The sequence below is a fragment of the Neofelis nebulosa genome, chromosome 2 (assembly GCF_028018385.1).
Source record: "Neofelis nebulosa isolate mNeoNeb1 chromosome 2, mNeoNeb1.pri, whole genome shotgun sequence".
Lineage (NCBI taxonomy): Eukaryota > Metazoa > Chordata > Mammalia > Carnivora > Felidae > Neofelis > Neofelis nebulosa.
In genome coordinates this window covers 34,518,508-34,535,856 of record NC_080783.1, presented here as the reverse complement: position 1 = coordinate 34,535,856, position 17,349 = coordinate 34,518,508, and the positions used below count along the sequence as shown (strand labels likewise).

Genomic DNA, 17,349 nt, shown 5'->3' with positions numbered 1-17,349 from the left:
TCTTTGAATTTCAGGCTTTGAAATCTGTGAAAGTATAAATCCCCTAGGGCAGGAATCCTTTTCAGTTGCCAAGGAGTTCGAAATTTTTCCCCCCTAAGTTTTCCTAAGCAGAAAAGCTGCTTTTTCTCATTATAAGAAAGAAATATGCCTGCTTATGATAGACCAGGGGCTTTCATTTTTATTCTACTGCAATTCACTATAAGAAATATATTTTACATTTTACGATAAAAAGTTGCATGAAATAGTACCTTTATTACATGCTATTCTCATCTATTTTTTTCTTCAATTTAAAATGAAAGCTCATTATAAATCCATTTGATTGACTTCATGATCCACTGTTAGGTCACAACCCATAGTTTACAAAACATTGTTATACATTCATCCATTCATTTGACTTCACATTTATTATCTACTGTGTGCCAGGTACTGTTGTAAGGTGTGGGGATATATTCAGTTTGTGTGCCCACAGAGCTTAGAGACTAATGGGAAAGCAGATAATAAACTCAATAAAAGCACAATGAAACTTAAGGGCCTCACCAGATGCAGTGGAAGTGTATAGCAGGGACTTCTAATGAGTCAGACAACAATTTTAGTCACAGAAGGGATTTGATTAGTGTTGCATATTAGAAAGATCAATTTGACTGCAATGTTGAGAAACAATTGGAGAGGCCAAGTCAGGAGGCAGGGAAACCAGTTAGGAGTCTGTGGCAGTGGTCAAATGAGAACAATGGTGGCCTTGGCTGAGGGAGCTGCAGTAGGGATGGAGGAGGGAGGACACAGTAAGACTTGGTGATTGATCAAATGTCACAGGAAAAAGGAGGAGGCAGTAATGGTTCATGCATTTCTAGCTCAAGCAATTGAGTAGATGGCAGTGCCAGTTTATTGAGATGAGAAAGTCTCGGGGATAAACAGGCTCAAGGGAACAGATCATGACTTTGGGCTTGGATATGTTGAGTTTGAGGTGCCAGGGAGAAACTCAAGTGGTGATGTACATTACAGAGTTTGTTCCATGATTTGGGAGTTCAAAAGAAGAGTCTGGGCCAGAAACACTTTAGGAGTTTTCGGGGTAGATTTAAAGGAAAGGGATGGATGAGATCACACAGGTAAAGGGTGTAAGAAGAGAATAGGTTCTAGAACAGAGCCCTGAGAAATATCACCAACACTTACGACAGTATTTCTTAAAGCTATGTTATAGTTCAAATGTGTATAACCATCATTTGAATGAAAGAAAAAGGTTCATTAGTTTCATGAAACATGAAGTAAGTAGTGCTACCAAATTGATGCATACTCAGCAATGTCATTGGAGAATTGGGCATTTTTCATCTTTCTGTCATGCCAATCTCAGTGTGTCAAGCACCATGGGCAGACTAGATGGAGACAAACTTCAAAAACAAAGAGGGAGGGAAAGAAGTTACAAAGAAAACAATGAGTAGATTTGACTCATCTGGTCAAATCCATCTCCATCTAGAGACTGGATATTACTTCAAGTCTGTTTGTGTGAAATTTTATATTCAAATGCTTTCCTACAATAAAAAAAAAAAGCAGGATTTGGGTCTTGTGTAGAGAGTGGCTAACAGCAAAGATACAAAGGAAGCAGGCACAGAAGGAAGTCACTTGACTAGGCCAAGGCTTAGCACTAATTACCACTACTTTAGGATCTTTGTTTCCTCCTTTCTTCTCTTTAGACATGAGTACAATTTTGTCAGATTCAAAATAGCAGAAGGGAAGGAAATGAAGGCTTTTAGGGACTAAGTGTTAAGTGCTCTTTTCTTTGACTGAATTTAGGGAAACTGTGGCATTGCAAAAAAAGCTCTTTCCAAAGACCCAGGAAGGGGACTGATGCTAACAACATTCTCAGTAACTTTCCCCAAGCAATGCTCCTTATTATTTGGAATGGAGGTGTAGGAGGCCAGAATATCAACAGTATAAGAAAGTAGAGGTTGAATACATGAATGAGAGAAACTGTGACTTAAGAATCCAAGTATATCATCAAAATGAGCTTGCACACTGGGTTGGGAAATGGGCCTTGCGTGATGCTGTAGCCCTAATGAAGTGACAACAGTGGTCAGCCAGTGTGTACTTAGAGGCTTTCCATTTGGGTAGCCCTATTTGTGGCTTTCTGAGAATACTCCCAGTGTGGAAAAGTCAGTGTTCTTTTAGGAAGCTTATCATTATCTCCAAGTTGCTCAATTTCCTTTGATCATTTCTTGTCTATCAAGATCTCATTTTGGGGTGCTAAGTTCCACTGACTCATTCAGCTCTTTCCAAGTGACCCCTCACCAGGGAGCCACAGGAATTATATCAGCACCTGCAGTGCCACTCTCACATCTAGAAAGAGGGGCCACCGCCCTGAGCCCTGGGCTTTAGAGAGTTCTGCATATCACAGGTATACCCAAAAACCTGAGTTTATTAAAGAACACATAGGCACTTGATCTGCAGCTCAGCGCTGGAACAGCAGGACCCACAACCCAAACATCTGTTGTTCTCATCAGTAACATCATTCAGGATCCAGGGAAATGCTTCTCCACACCTCTTGTCCTTTCTCTTCCAAACAAAAGATGACTGTGTCAAAATGCTATTTGTCTTTCTTTGTCTGCCTTATTTCCCTTAGCATAATACCCTCTAGGTCCATCTATGTTGTCCTAAATGGTAAGATTTCATTCTTTTTTTTTAAATGGCTAATATTTCATTGCATTCTTTACCCTTTCATCTATGGATGGACACTTGGGTTGCTTCCATATCTTGGCAATTGTAAACAAAGCTGCAATAAGCATAGGATGCATATATATTTTCAAATTGGTGTTTTCATTTTCTTTGGGTAGGTACTCAGTAGAATTACTGGATCATATGGCATTTCTAATTTGTTGAGGAGCCTCTATACTGTTTTCCACAATGGCTGCACCAATTTATACTCCAACCCACAAGACATGAGGGTTCCCTTTACTCCACATCCTTGCCAACACTTACTTCTTTTTTATAACAGTCATTCTGACAGGTGTGAGGTGATATCTCATTGTGATTTTGACTTTCATTTCCCTAATGACCAGTGAGGCTGACAATCTTTTCAGAGAAAGGCAAATACTATATGATTTCACTTATATGTGGAATCTAAAAAACAAAAGAAACATACAAAAACAGAAACAGACTCATAAATACAGAAAACAAGCTGGTGGTTGCCAGAGGGGTGGGGATGTGGAATGGGTGAAATAGAGGAAGGGGATTAAGAGGTACAAACTTCTAGATATAAAATAATCATGGAGATATAAAGTACAGTATAGGGCATATAGCCATTAGTATTGTGATAACATTGTATGGTGACAGATGGTGACTACACTTCTGGTGAGCATTGTATAATGTATAGGATTATCAGATCACTGCGCTGTATGCCTAAAACTAATATAATACTGTATGTCAACTACACTTTGATAATAAAAAAATTTTTTAAATGCTAGGAAAGTTCCTGGTTAATGCTGTTGCTAAGGTCAGAGACAGACACTGCTTTGGAATTCAGGAGGGATGAGGGCAGTAGTAGTGAGGTGAGAGGAAAGGTAACTTGTAGAAAGTTCTCAGCAGGGATGCATAGATTCATGCATAACGAAATACTATTTTCCAGTGGTGCTGAGCACCCATTTTTCACTTCTTTTAATGTTTTAATGTATAATTCCACAGGTACTTATTTATTAAAGCAATACTTGGAAGACTTGCATGTTGTGACTGAAGAATATTTTACAATATGAAGTCTGATTACCTTAAAATGTATGTATATGTATGTATAGGCCTAGATATAACACAAAAAAGGTAGGGTGCTAATTCTTCACATTATTGTGTGGAATTGTGTGGATCTAGAGATTCCCTTGAAAGATGGTGAAATAGCTTTTTAAGTGGTAGCGAATTACCTAACATTATTTTGTAAAACTTCCTGGCCCTTTGTTGTAATGCTTAAATGTAATGCAAAAATCTTACTTTTAAACAACTTTGTGATTTTTCTAAGAAGGCAAGAAAAATAAATTTTATGGAATACTCTTTAAATTATTTGACTTTTGTATTTTTCTCTAATCTCACATTACATTTGGTGTGCTTTACTTACATTTTCTTAAAGAATAAAACTCTTCATGCCTGCCAGCAGCTGTATTTTGTCATATTTGCCAAAAATGCACAGCAACATTTGTTCCTTTGAAAATTATATGGCATTTGGGGCCTTATTTTATAAAAACTAATGAAAAACAAAACTCACTACTAGCATAACTCCAACTTAATATAGTAAAAACAGAGATGGAAGTCAACAGAACACCCTCAATTGTTGCCCTCATCAGAAGGTTTTGGGACTTAAACACATCTACTGCTCATCATTTGTGAAAGAAAACACAATTAAAGATATTGGGAGGGATGCCTGGGTGGCTTAGTTGGCTAAGGGACCAACTTTTGATGTCAGCTAAGGTCATGATCTCACAGTTCATGGGATCAAGCCCCATGTTAGGCTCTGTGCTGACAGCGTGGACCCTGCTTGGGATTCTCTCTCTCTCCTCTCTCTCTCTCTGCCTCTCCCCTGCTTGCTCTCTCTCTCTCTCTCAAAATAAATAAACTTAAATAAAAAAGATGCTGGGGATATCACTAAATTTCATATCAAAGAAAAACAAACAGAAAAAATGTATCAAGGAATTAGAGATTCATACTTCATTTACTTATCATAAAATGCTCAGAATTCTAAATGGATATAAAATGCATTTTTCAAAAAAAAAAAAACCCAACAATTAAATTGTGATAGAGAAAAGAGAACATTAAAGAACTTTTCTATCAGAGTCCAACAATTTTTGAATTTAGTTTTTTGGAAATAGCTTTTCTCTTTTCTCTTTTCTTCTTCTCTTTTTTAAAGTAGACTCCACACCCAGTGCAGGTCTTGAATTCACAACCCTGAGATCAAGACCTGAGATTGAGTCAAATGGTCCACCGATGGAGCCACCCAGGTGCCTTTTTTCTTCCTTCTTTCCTTTTTCTTTTTTTCTTTCTTTTCTTTCTTTTCTTTCTTTTCTTTCTTTTCTTTCTTTCTTTCTTTCTTTCTTTCTTTCTTTCTTTCTTTCTTTCTTTCTTTCTCTCTCTCTCTCTCTCTCTCTTTCTTTCTTTCTTTCAAGAGATAGAAGTTTATTGAATACACTGCAAAGGAGTGTTGGGCACGACATCAAAGGAGAGACTGTCTGCAGTGAGGCAGTGGTGAGGAGTCACAGTTATAGGGTGAAGTGAGGGAGTATGGGAACATACGGAATTTTCCCTTTTTTTTGGTAATCTCAGGGACCAGTGCCTGGTAATTGATCAGTTAGGGCCTATGGCTATTTCAAGGTGGGATGCTTAATGAGACTCTTTGCATTCAGCTTGGTGATTGCTGTGAGCCCTTTTGCCTTGCTCAAGCTGTTCCTAAAAGGGGCCTCTGTATTCCTCCCTGATAGACTGACAATAACAAATCTTTGGCATTTGGGTGGTCTTATCTTTAGTGGCTTCTTTCTGCTAAATGAGGGGCACCGAGATGTCTCTACCTATGGGTCAACATTGGTCAGTTGGGAATTTATATGTAGAATTATGAAAGGCAGAGGCAGCTGAATCCAAGGTAGACAACATACATGAATTTCTGAGTAGAAAGGGTCATTTGTTGGCTTAAAGTTAAGGCAGTGAAGGAATCTTGGCACCAGGTGGAGAGACATCAGAAAAAACAATGAAATAAGATTATTATTATTATGAGAAAGGAAGCCTGAATAAAAGGCCTTTGATAGTTGACCAAAATATTCCTCCAGTCCAGGAGTTTAACCAATTAAAGAAGAGACAGATTGATCTTTTAAAGTGCCACTTTGAGTATTCATGTCTTCTAGTAATCCTGTCACATTAATGTGGTAATCTGGAGCAGCATAACATTCTGTTTTAATAAGGCAGAATAATAGAAATAATAGGATAATAGAATAAAGGAATAGTAGGTTCTTCCATGAGATGCAGTCAGGATATCAAGGGCCTTTTGGTTTTGGAGGGCTACCTTTTGAATTTATTGGTGACGGCATGTTGGGCTTAGTTAAATGTGGCTGCCGTATGTTTGGCTAAAGCCTCTTTTTGCAATTTTATATCAATAGAGGCAGCTCTTGGGACAAATAAGGCTAAGGGAGCCCTCTTTATTTGATGTCTAACCTTAACAATATCCCAATTATGAGGAATCACTGGCAAGTGGGAGAAGACCTGTCTGGGGGTATGGGCATCCCCAAGTACATCATCCAATCCAATCACAAGGAAAGTGGGGCCATCAATTATTTCCATAAGTCCATATTTAACCCCATGGAGTGGAGTCCATTCTGGCTCTTAAGGAGCAATTTTGTCATCCCAGACATACAGAATTTGTTAAGGTGATGGTTGGGTTAAACAATTCTTAGGGAGTCCATCCCATTTTCCAGTTCAAATAACCATATGCCCATTATTCTGTTATTATCCCCACAGAATAACAAGCATGAAGACTGTCTATACATGAGCTATTGTGACACTTTCTCTGAAGTTTATCTCAAGTTGTCTAGCTTAGGTAAACAACAAACATTTAAAGACAATCAGAACTAGAATTCAACATCTGCAGAAGTGTGTTATTAAAATATAATTTCTCTCTAAATTCACACTTATTTCTAGAAGTAGTCAAATCAAGACTAATTCATTTAAGAAACAAGTCCAATTTTAATGAACTTGGCCTAATTATTTACATAAGCTCAGCAAGAATAGAGATTGACCATATAGACCTTTTTAAAATTTGCTTTGCTGGAACTTTTCTATTTTTCTTTTTTTAAAAAATGTTTATTTATTTAGAGAGACAGAGAGTATACACGTCAGCAGGGTAAGGGTAGAGAGAGACAGAGAGAGAGAATCCCAAGCAGGCTCTGTGCTGTCAGCACAGAGCTGGACGTGGGGTTTCGATCTCACGAACCATGAGATCAAGACCTGAGCTGGAATCAAGAGTTGGTTGCTTAACCAACTGAGCCACCCAAGTGCCCCTGCTGGAACTTTTCATAAGGAATCTTGAGATTCAACTTTTAATGCACTTTTTTTTTCACTATTTTTCAAAATTTATTTTTTAAATTTACATCCAACTTAGCATATAATGCAACAATTTCAGGAGTAGATTCCTTAATGTCCCTTACCCATTTAGCTTATCCCCCCTCCCACAACCCCTCCAGTAACCCTGTTTGTTGTCCATATTTAAGAGTCTCTTGTTTTGTCTCCCTCCCTGTTTTTATATTATTTTTGCTTCCCTTTCCGTATGTTCATCTGTTCTGTGTCTTAAAGTCCTCATATGAGTTAAGTCATATATTTGTCATTCTCTGACTAATTTTGCTTAGCATAATACCCTCCAATTCCATCCATGTAGTTGCAAATGGCAAGATTTCATTCTTTCTGATTGCCGAGTAATACTCCATTGTATATATATATATACACGACTTCTTCTTTATCCATTCATCCATTGATGGACATTTGGGCTCTTTCCATATTTTGGCTATTGTTGATAGTGCTGCTATAAACATTGGGGTGCATGTGCCCCTTTGAAACAGCATACCTGTATCCCTTGGATAAATACCTAGTAGTGCAATTGCTGGGTTGTAGGGTAGTTCGTTTCAGTTTTTTGAGGAACGTCCATACCGTTTTCCAGTGGGGCTGCACCAGCTTACATTCCCACCAACAATGCAAAAGGGATCCTCTTTCTCCTTATCCTCACCAACATCTGTTGTGGCCTGAGTTGTTAATGTTAGCCATTCTGACAGGTGTGAGGTAGTATCTCATTGTGGTTTTGATTTGTATTTCCCTGATGAGGAGTGATGTTGAGCATTTTTTCATGTGTCAGTTGGCCATCTGGATGTCTTCCTTGGAGAAGTGTCTATTCATGTCTTTTACCCATTCCTTCACTGGATTATTTTTTTTGGGGGGTGTTGAGTTTGATAAGTTCTTTATAGATTTTGGATACTCACCCTTTATCTGTTATGTTGTTTGCAAATATCTTCTCCCATTCTATTGGTTGCCTTTTAGTTTTGCTGATTTGAACTTTTAATACACTCTTGAAGCCAGAAGCCAAGCCAAATACTTGCCATCAGACATGCCTGCAATACCTGTAGATTTGGGCAAATTCCTCTTCTTGAGATCCCCAAAATATCCTGAGGCTCCTGTCCTTGCCAAGAAGTGATGTTCCTTACTTACCTGATAAGGCTGCTGAGAACTCTGGAAGCAAGGTATCAGGCCAACATTCCCATGGGACTCTACTGGCTTCATAAAGTCAACCTTAATTCCTTATAGCAGTCTGGTTATATCTGAGTCTATGCATGTCTCTTGCAAATATGACATTCCAGTGAAAGCCTTGGTAATATAACCAGTGTTTCCAATGGTGTCTTGTTGCAAGGAGAATAGATTCTCATTGAACTTATGCAACTAATTATAATTGCCATGGAACAAAGAATACTAAGAGTTTCTGAATTTCAGAGGGTTCAGGTAGGGAGAAGAGTTAAATGTTTCGATTTGTCCTTAAAGGACTACTTTATCACATTTCTGTAAGTCATAGATATTTTAAGAGAAAACTTTCTCAATCTGGAAGAGCATACATTAGAGAACTAGCAATGCTTCAAACAAAAATCACAAAAACTATAATCTTCCATAATTCGTTCAGTCCCATGTTATTAATTCTAGTTATTTGGATGCAGCTTTTTTGTTAGTTCTGGAAATTCTTACCCAGTTCAGTTTTACAATCTTAAAGATATCAAATACCTGTACTTGTCCCCTGCAAAAGTCCTTTTCATGAATTTCTTTACAGAAAAAACTCATTTTGCAAGAGCATCAGAACAATAACTATAAATGAAAAAAAAAAAAACCCTTAGAAATGGACATGGTTAAAGATCTGAGAGTTCATTATAATGCAACTGACAAGGAAATCCAGTTATTTCTGTGGCACAGAACATTTCCATACTTCAAGTAATGACCTTATGACAGAACATATTAAAACTTTAGGGATTTTATGTAGTTTCTAAGACAGTTATAGCATTTACCCATACAATACAACCTAAGGCTTAACATCATTTATTTGACAGTGCTTCCCAAGTAACTTAACATACCAAATAAACAAGCCTAATTAGTAAAAAACAAAAACAAAATAAACCCACTTCATTTACAACTTAAACCTATGGGAAGTTTATTAAAACCCTTAGAAAGTTTTAAAGCACATACCAAACAGAATTATAGATCATTAAAGAACTGATAAAGATACAACATAAAAACTTTGGTTTTCTGGGCAGCTAAAGAAAAGAAAAAAACAACTTTGTTTCATTTTCTTATCAAGAGCAGACCAACAATCTGAGGAAACTTTGTCTTCTAACAGAAAAGGAGAATTTTAATCGCATACCAGTGTACTTTTAAAACCCATTCATTTCAACCTTAGTTTGTTCTGACCACACATAAAATTCTTTTCTAGAGCTTTGACTTCACAGATCTTCTACAACTTTTTTGCATTCAGATTTTTGTTCTAAGTCTTTTCTCTCCAAACAAGTAGTCTCATTTTAGGACAAAATTACCTTCTTTTTCCCCTAAACAAAAACGTGTTCTCATTCCTTATACCTTTCTTACATGTCTCCTACTTTCCTACACAGAGTTGCTTTCCTTATCATTTCCAGCAGTCTTAATTACATACAGCAGAATTCTAACTCTTAGAACTTTAGTCTCCAGTGAAAACTAAACAGTAACCAGTTGTGAACTATTACATTAGAATTCTTTAGACTGGCAAATTTATAAATATATTTCATGATTTTTAGGAACATGCATTTTTCATAGTATAATCTTTCTTTTTTTAAAAGTTTATTTTTATTTATTTTGAGAGAGAGAGATGGAGAGCAAGCATGGGGGAGGAGTCAGAGAGAGAGAAAGAGAGAGAGAGAGAGAGTCAGAGAGAGAGAGAGAGTCAGAGAGTCAGAGAGAGAGAGAGAGAGAGAGAGAGAGAGAATGAATCCTAAGCAGGTTCCATGCCACCAGTGCAGAGCCCAATGTGGGGCTCAAACTCATGAACCTTGAGATCATGATCTGAGCTGAAGAGTTGGATGCTTAACCAACTGAGTCACTCAGGTGTCCCCATAGAACTTTCAGTAAGAAACAAAACATGTTTTCCAACAGACCCAAATATCTTTAGTTTCTCTGTAAGAAGAAATCAAAAGCAGATAAACCTATATTTAATAACCATTGCTTTAGTATTTTACCTTATTTGGAAAAGACTTAGATATCCAATGAATTCAATTCAACTTATCATTTAACTTAGCATACCTCAAAGTTTCAGGTTTGATAGCCTTCCACAGGGTCAGATGGCCATGAAACCAAGCAAGACACATTCTACAGTTATTGAAGAGATTGGGATTTGGGGAAAATGCCATGAAGTCTTGAATACATGGGACTTTTGGCCATTTGGAGGAATTCCAGCAAAAGAGGTCAAGCTGGAAAATAGTATTATATGAAAGGATTCCATGAACGGGTCATACCTTTTGATCTCGGAGTTTTTATTAAGGCCAGGAAATATTACATTAAAAAAGATGAGACATTTTTCTCAGGATTTGGGTGTCAAATTTATTCCAGTTCTTAAGAATATAGCCCAAGGATGAGTCCAAAGGGATAGAGGGGGGTTTGTCTCACAGTCAAAAAGACTGACTGTTGATTCCCAAAGGGGTGCTCCACCACAGGGAATGGAGCTCCAATTCGTGGTCACGATTTCAGTTAGGGCATCCCAATGACCTGAAAAAGGACTGGACCTTAAATGGGGCAACTGACTCTACTGGGGTGTTCCACCAAGGAGAGGGTTGCAGCAAGTGGCAACAGCAATCCCTGCTGGGGTGTCCCTGTAACAGAGAAAGCTGGACATGAGGTGGCCAGTCAGGGTCAGAAAAAAGGAGAGGGAAGGACTCACCATTCAGATGCACAGGAATATGTTTTGCTATAGATCAAGATGGCAGCTGGATCTGTGGGAACAAAAAAGGGAGGGGGGAATTCCAAAATAAGCAAGTTGGGAATAGAGACCTAAGAAGAGACAGAGTTGGGGGAGAAGAAAGGGGTCCATTGCCCTCACAGGTACCAGCAGTCTGACTTGTTCATCCTCACACCTTTAGACCATACCGGGGAGTTGTCCTGGCCAGAGATCTTCAGTTGTCTGAGGAGTACTAGGGTTAGACGACCAAAGGGCTAAAAAGAGAAAGGAGAGGGAGGGAAGGGTCCTTATGAAGGACAAGAGGGAAAATCCATCACTCTTTTGGGCAAGGACAGTCCAGTGGGCTCCCCGTGGGTCTTCTGATCCTCACTGAGGAGTAACCTCTGCCAGAGGTTGTCAGTTTCCCAAGGGGTACTAGAATTGGTCCACTGAGGAGGGAAAGTCCCGAGGATTCCTAAGGAATCCAGTAAGAGTCCTGGGCCAGCAGAGGCTCACCAAATATGGGGTGCTACAATTGGGTGGGGCCAGTGGCATGGGCAGTGAAAGCATTCACCCAAGGCAGAACAAAAGAGAAAGAAGTTAACTGAATACACCACAAGGGAGCGCAGGCAGGACAGCAAAGGAGAGACTGTCTGCTGGAAACAGTTTCTAAATAGCTAAGAGTATCAACAGTAAATTGTGGACTATAGGAAAAGAATTGCTTTGGTCTTTTTCAAATTAAAGATCTGCAATGATGTTTTGTTGCTGTTACTTTGCTAAGGAAACAATATGGCATATATAACACTCCCTTTATTCTTTTTAAACATATCTCAGAAAATAAGACCTGTTTACTACATATGACTTATAATTGGTTTGTCTTGTATTGCTTTGGCAAACAGAGGTTGTCTTCTGTACCAAAACCAACATAATGGAAAGGAAAGCCTCAATGCAGGATAATCTGTGAAGAGCACTGGGACAAAAACACGAAAGACAAAAATTTAAGAAGATATTCATGTTTATTATCTGATTTACATTTGACAAAGCAAAGGTAGGTGCACAAAGAGCTGTTTGACAAAGTCAAGCCCTAGATATCAAACAATAGAATTTCCCTGGCTGCCCCAGAGGGCACTTCCAACACCACTCCTGGGCAGCTGTGCTCCACAATGCAACCACTCAGCTGTAGACACTGTGGTGTTGCACTTGGGACTGCAGGCCTGTGGGCATCTGACATCAAAGGGGTGGGCCATTAACCACTTGAGAGCTCTAGTTCCAGATATCAAAAGTCAATATTAGTAACCAAGTATCAGAACGGTAAAAAAAAAAAAAAAAAAATAGCAGACTTTGAATGAATACTGTACAAAATACACCTTTTATAGAGAATAGGCTCTTGTTGTGAGCTGCCTCTTATTTCCTCCCTTTGCCAAAGTCTGTTCATTCGTGTCAAATCAAGAACACAGAATATAAAACTTAAAAAAAAACCAACAGCTACTTTAACGATGGTCATGAAGTTCTCCCTAAGACCAACGCCTAAGGCTATTACGTAAGATTTGAGATCATCATAATTCAGGGAAACTTTTCATTCTGAGCCCACGAAGGTATCCCTCCTATAGAGAGTAGGATACTTAGAAATACCTGAGGTATAATCACTGAGAATCTTCCTAAAGGAGAAAAAAAAGATTGGAGTTTCTTATATTGGCATAAAAGTACATACACAGTTGATACAGAAAAACTAAAATGTGAACAGTACTCAAGTGTAACAGATAAAGTGAGGAGAAACTATACTACAAGGCTCCAGGTCTTCTTCCTATAATTTGCACACTTTTGTTAGAATAGAGATTCTCAGGCTGTACCAAAAATGATTTTAGATGGAATCTTTAAAAACAGTAAAGCCCAATTTCAAAACATTCATTTTTAGAGACAAGCATGTGCCAGTATACAAATCATTATGTTTCTGGTGAAACAGTAACATCAATCTAGTTCTCAAAAACTGAAACTTCAATTAGATGTGCTTATTTGGCTGTGAATATGCCCTCACCCTGCCTCCAAAATGATCATTTTAGCATCAGTTATTAAAAAAGTATACTAATTATACAGAACACTCCAAAATCTAGCTTAGTTTACAGCTATTTATATAGTATACATAAATCTGATAATTTCATAACTTTGTACTACTCTCTGGCTGTACATTTACCCATTTCCCGATGTTTCTTGGAAACTGGCAACAGCAAGATTATTTTCTTAGAGAATAAATAAAAAGCTTTAAGAATTTGCTAAAATAAGCACCCCAGAGTTATTTTATAAAGTAGAACTCAAATACTATTTTTTAGAAGTGAATTGGAATATTCTGGAAATTTAAACATCTTTAAACATGGAATTCTTCTGGCTAATGCCTACCACATTCAGGGACACTTATGTTCACTTATGGGAGACCTGCTAGAATCCTTTCTGAACATGTTAATGTAAGGTCTGCTGATCTCAGCATGACTGACAAAAGCGGAAAGAAGGTGGAGAGGGCACTTTCACTTTCTGTTTTTAAGAAATTTAGAAAAGTTTTATTAAGCTTCTAAAAAGCATGGTAAACTCACACATTCTTACCATGCACACATGTGGGTTTTTCTACCCTTTTGAACACACAGCTCTTTATGTAGGAGAGGCACCACAAGAGGAGAAAGGAAGGATCCTCTGCAGGCATGAGAATAGGTGTATTGATGGGAATCAGAGCAAGACTCTCATCAAGAATGCTTCAAAGGGGCGCCTGGGTGGCGCAGTCGGTTAAGCGTCCGACTTCAGCCAGGTCACGATCTCGCGGTCCGTGAGTTCGAGCCCGCGTCAGGCTCTGGGCTGATGGCTCGGAGCCTGGAGCCTGTTTCCGATTCTGTGTCTCCCTCTCTCTCTGCCCCTCCCCCGTTCATGCTCTGTCTCTCTCTGTCCCAAAAATAAATTAAAAACGTTGAAAAAAAAAATTTTAAAGAATGCTTCACAAAACTGCCTTCCGGTTAAGTCAGAAGTAAGGAGCAAAACATTTGCAAATTAACCACCAAAAAGATCACGTAATATGCCTCCCATTTTTAATAACAAAATAATTAGCCTCCACCCTCATTTCTTCTCTATCATGCCTTTCATATAATGTTTTTTTGTTTTTTTTTTTCTGAACTGTACTGCCTAGAGAAAGCCATGTCATGATGAGGAATAGGCCTTGATTAGCGACAGTTTGTAAAACAGATCTGTTTCTTCCCAATTCACAGCCTTGTGTCACACTGATGAATGCTGAAACCGAATTCCCGAGTTTCACTTCGCCATTTCATAGAATCTGTACAAAAAAAAAAAAAAAAAAGATTCCCAGAAAAAAAGCAAAAACTTTGACTTCCCCATTAAAAAGTTCATTCTCTAATTCTACAGATACCAAGAAAAAGACGATGTATTTTAATTTTACGATTAAAAAAAACCACAATCTCAAAGCAAGCACCTGGGTTTTACTTCAGCTTATAATAATTTAATATGCCTGAGAAATTTTGTGCAAATACATGTCATCTTTAATGAAAAATATGCATAGCACTTTGGAAAAAGTTTAGTTGCAACTAACTTTACTTACAAAAAAACGTACAGACATAAATACACAACATTCCCTAATTCCTATTGATTGCACTTCTGGTTTAACCCCTTCCAGTCTCCAAGGAAATTTGAAAGCCATGTAATTATGTTCATATTTCTTGGCCACTGTACTTATCTAAATAAAATATTTTGAAAACAAGTTTCCTTGGTTCCAACTTACCCATATTTTCCTTCTTAAAGGACATCCTTATCCCCCAATTCATGTTGTTTTTTGGGAGGTGTTGTATAAAAATACAAATTTAAAAATGAATTTTTATTAATCACAAATACAAAAGGAATTTGGGTGGTTTGGGCTCCCAGTGGCTCAAAGCCTTGAAAATGGAAAGCAAAAAGAGAGTCTCCACTATTCTGATTTTATGAAAAAGATAAAATTCCTTGCTTGCTAATGCTGTGTACATACCATTTGATGGATATGTAATTTATCCAGACATTAACAGGGTAAAACATAAAAGCATCTTCCTTGTCTCAGTAACAGACAGGGCTTACCTCAACAACCCTGCAGTACAGCTTTTTATAGGCAATGGTCAAGGCTGCTCCCTTTTTCTTCCCATCTCCTAACCTGGGTTCTTCCTGCTTTTGTTTACTAGGAATAAATGTTCTAGCAAGTTTAGTATCTCTGGCATATTTCGGTATTACTGAATTTATTGTCTAGTCACTTTTTATTTTCAAGATAGGAACATTCAACTGAAGGAGTATATTAAACCTTTCTTCCTTTTCTGCCTCCAAACACTCATGACTCATTCATCTATACTTGCAATTTATTAGACCTCATTCATTAGGGGCTCATCTCAATTTTGTTTCCATTCTTCCACTTCCCCTTTCCACATTCACAATCCATCTGCAACATTCCTTGTCTCTCAGTCAGACCAGACTACATGTATCAGTGCAAATCTATCCTTCATGTGCTAATTTGTTTAAGAGATCAGTTAATTGCTGAACTTCAGTCTTCCTTCAGGACATCCATTTTTGGCGAGGATGTGCATACAGGCGTGCCAAAGCTACCCATCATGACTGGAAGACTCTGATTCCTCCTCAGTCCACTCAATAAATTGCTACCTGAATTTAAATAAATAGCAGAGTCTGGTCTTTGAAGACCAATTTCTGCCTCTTGGCTTCTTCCATTTTCCTGTGCATTAGGGGTTTTGATTACTCTGGCTATCCCCAGTCTCTTCAGCCTGTCCACTAAGTTCATCTTCAACTGGCCAACATCAGGAGGATTCCGGGAAGGTCTCAAACCATACATCTCCTGGAGGAATGTTTCAGCTGGTCGGGAGGCCAAAAAATTTTCAGAGAGATGCACTCGAGGCTCAAAGGGTAAAGGAGAAGGGCAGGGTGAGTGAGATGGTGAATTTGGTGGTGTGGAAGGAATAGCCAGGGATTTAGGGACAGGCTGGAAGAGGGCGTTCTCTGAAATTGGGCTGTGATACACTTTAGCAGAAATGCCTCGTTCCTGTAGAAGTTTGGCCAAGCTCATGGTGCTGCTGAATGTTATAGTAGAATCTCGTCTGTTGGTAATAGATTCACCAATGCTGAGTCTATAGGACATAGCAGGAGAATTCACCGCTGTGTTTGATGAACTGCTACCAGCACTTCCACAGGATAATGAAGGGAACCCAGAACTTTGAAAAGAAAAAAAAAAGAAAGAAAGAAAGAGAGAAAGAAAAGAGAGGTTTAAAAATAAAAGTAATTTCTAAACAGTATTTAAAGTAATCACATTAGTTATCCACAGTAAATATAGAGGCACAGGCAATGTATCAATAACTAAACTCTGTGGAAAGATCTGAAGAGTAAGACTTTTGATGTTACTTCAATGACTGGTTACTTATTTGTAATTTGTAACAATGAAACATACTTCTTTTCATAGGTTATGAAAAAGTTTACTGTACTCTAACTTTATTCTTAAATTTTAACTCAAAATATATATTTTTGGGAATATGACTAAATTTTATGATAGAAATAAAAGAAATTAGGGGCACCTGGGTGGCTCAGTCAGTTAAGTGTCTGACTTGGCTCAGGTCATGATCTCACGGTTCGTGGGTCTGAGCCCTGCGTCAGGCTCTGTGCTGACAGCTCAGAGCCTGGAGCCTGCTTCGGATTCTGTGTCACCCTCTCTCTCTGCTCCTCCCCTACTCACTCTCTCTCTCAAATAAATAAACATTAAAAAAAAGTTTAAAAAAAAGAAATAAAATAAATTAAAATATTAGTCATTCATTGGTTGATGAACATTTGGGCTCTTTCCATAATTTGCCTATTGTTGAAAGCACTGTTATAAACATTGGGGTACATGTGCCCTTATGAATCAGCACTCCTGTATCCTTTGGATAAATTCCTAGTTGTGCTATTGCTGGGTCGTAGGGTGATTCTATTTTTAATTTTTTGAGGAACCTCCACACTGTTTTCCAGAGTGGCTGCACCATTTTGCATTCCCACCAGCAGTGCAAGAGGGTTCCTGTTTCTCCACATCCTCACCAGCATCTGTTGTTTCCTGAGTTGTTAATTTTAGCCACTCTAACCAATGTGAGGTGGTATCTCAATGTGGTTTTGATTTGTATTTCCCTGATGAGCATCTTTTCATGTGTGTGTTAGCTAATTGACAATAAATTATATTTAAAAAATATTTCATAGAATTCACCTGTGAAGCTGAAAATAAAATAAAATAAAATTGAAAGCAAAAAAACTTTAAAATATTAAAGGAAGTAAATTTCAGAAATTTTTACTACTATATACATTCTATAAAGTGAAAGACACCAGAGACAACAATCTGTAAGTAAATAATTCTCCAACCTTTTAGAAAATATAATCTT

General features: G+C 37.9%; 2 protein-coding genes across 6 annotated transcripts in view; both read right to left on the bottom strand.

Annotated features, from left to right (window-relative positions):
* Nucleotides 1-17,349, bottom strand: part of FLACC1 (flagellum associated containing coiled-coil domains 1) — a 61,803-nt gene that overhangs the window by 42,056 nt on the left and 2,398 nt on the right. The window contains exon 2 of the mRNA XM_058709513.1: nt 10,937-10,988. The gene's annotated coding sequence lies outside the window, so the exon portion shown is untranslated. The remainder of the gene's footprint in view (nt 1-10,936; nt 10,989-17,349) is intronic.
* The window catches only part of TRAK2 (trafficking kinesin protein 2), a 64,001-nt gene continuing 60,684 nt past the window's right edge, over nt 14,033-17,349 (bottom strand). For all 5 annotated transcript variants that reach the window (XM_058709229.1, XM_058709210.1, XM_058709218.1 and 2 more), the window contains one exon: nt 14,033-16,164. In XM_058709229.1, the coding sequence (XP_058565212.1) occupies nt 15,486-16,164 (679 nt within the window). In that variant the 3' untranslated portion in view covers nt 14,033-15,485. The remainder of the gene's footprint in view (nt 16,165-17,349) is intronic.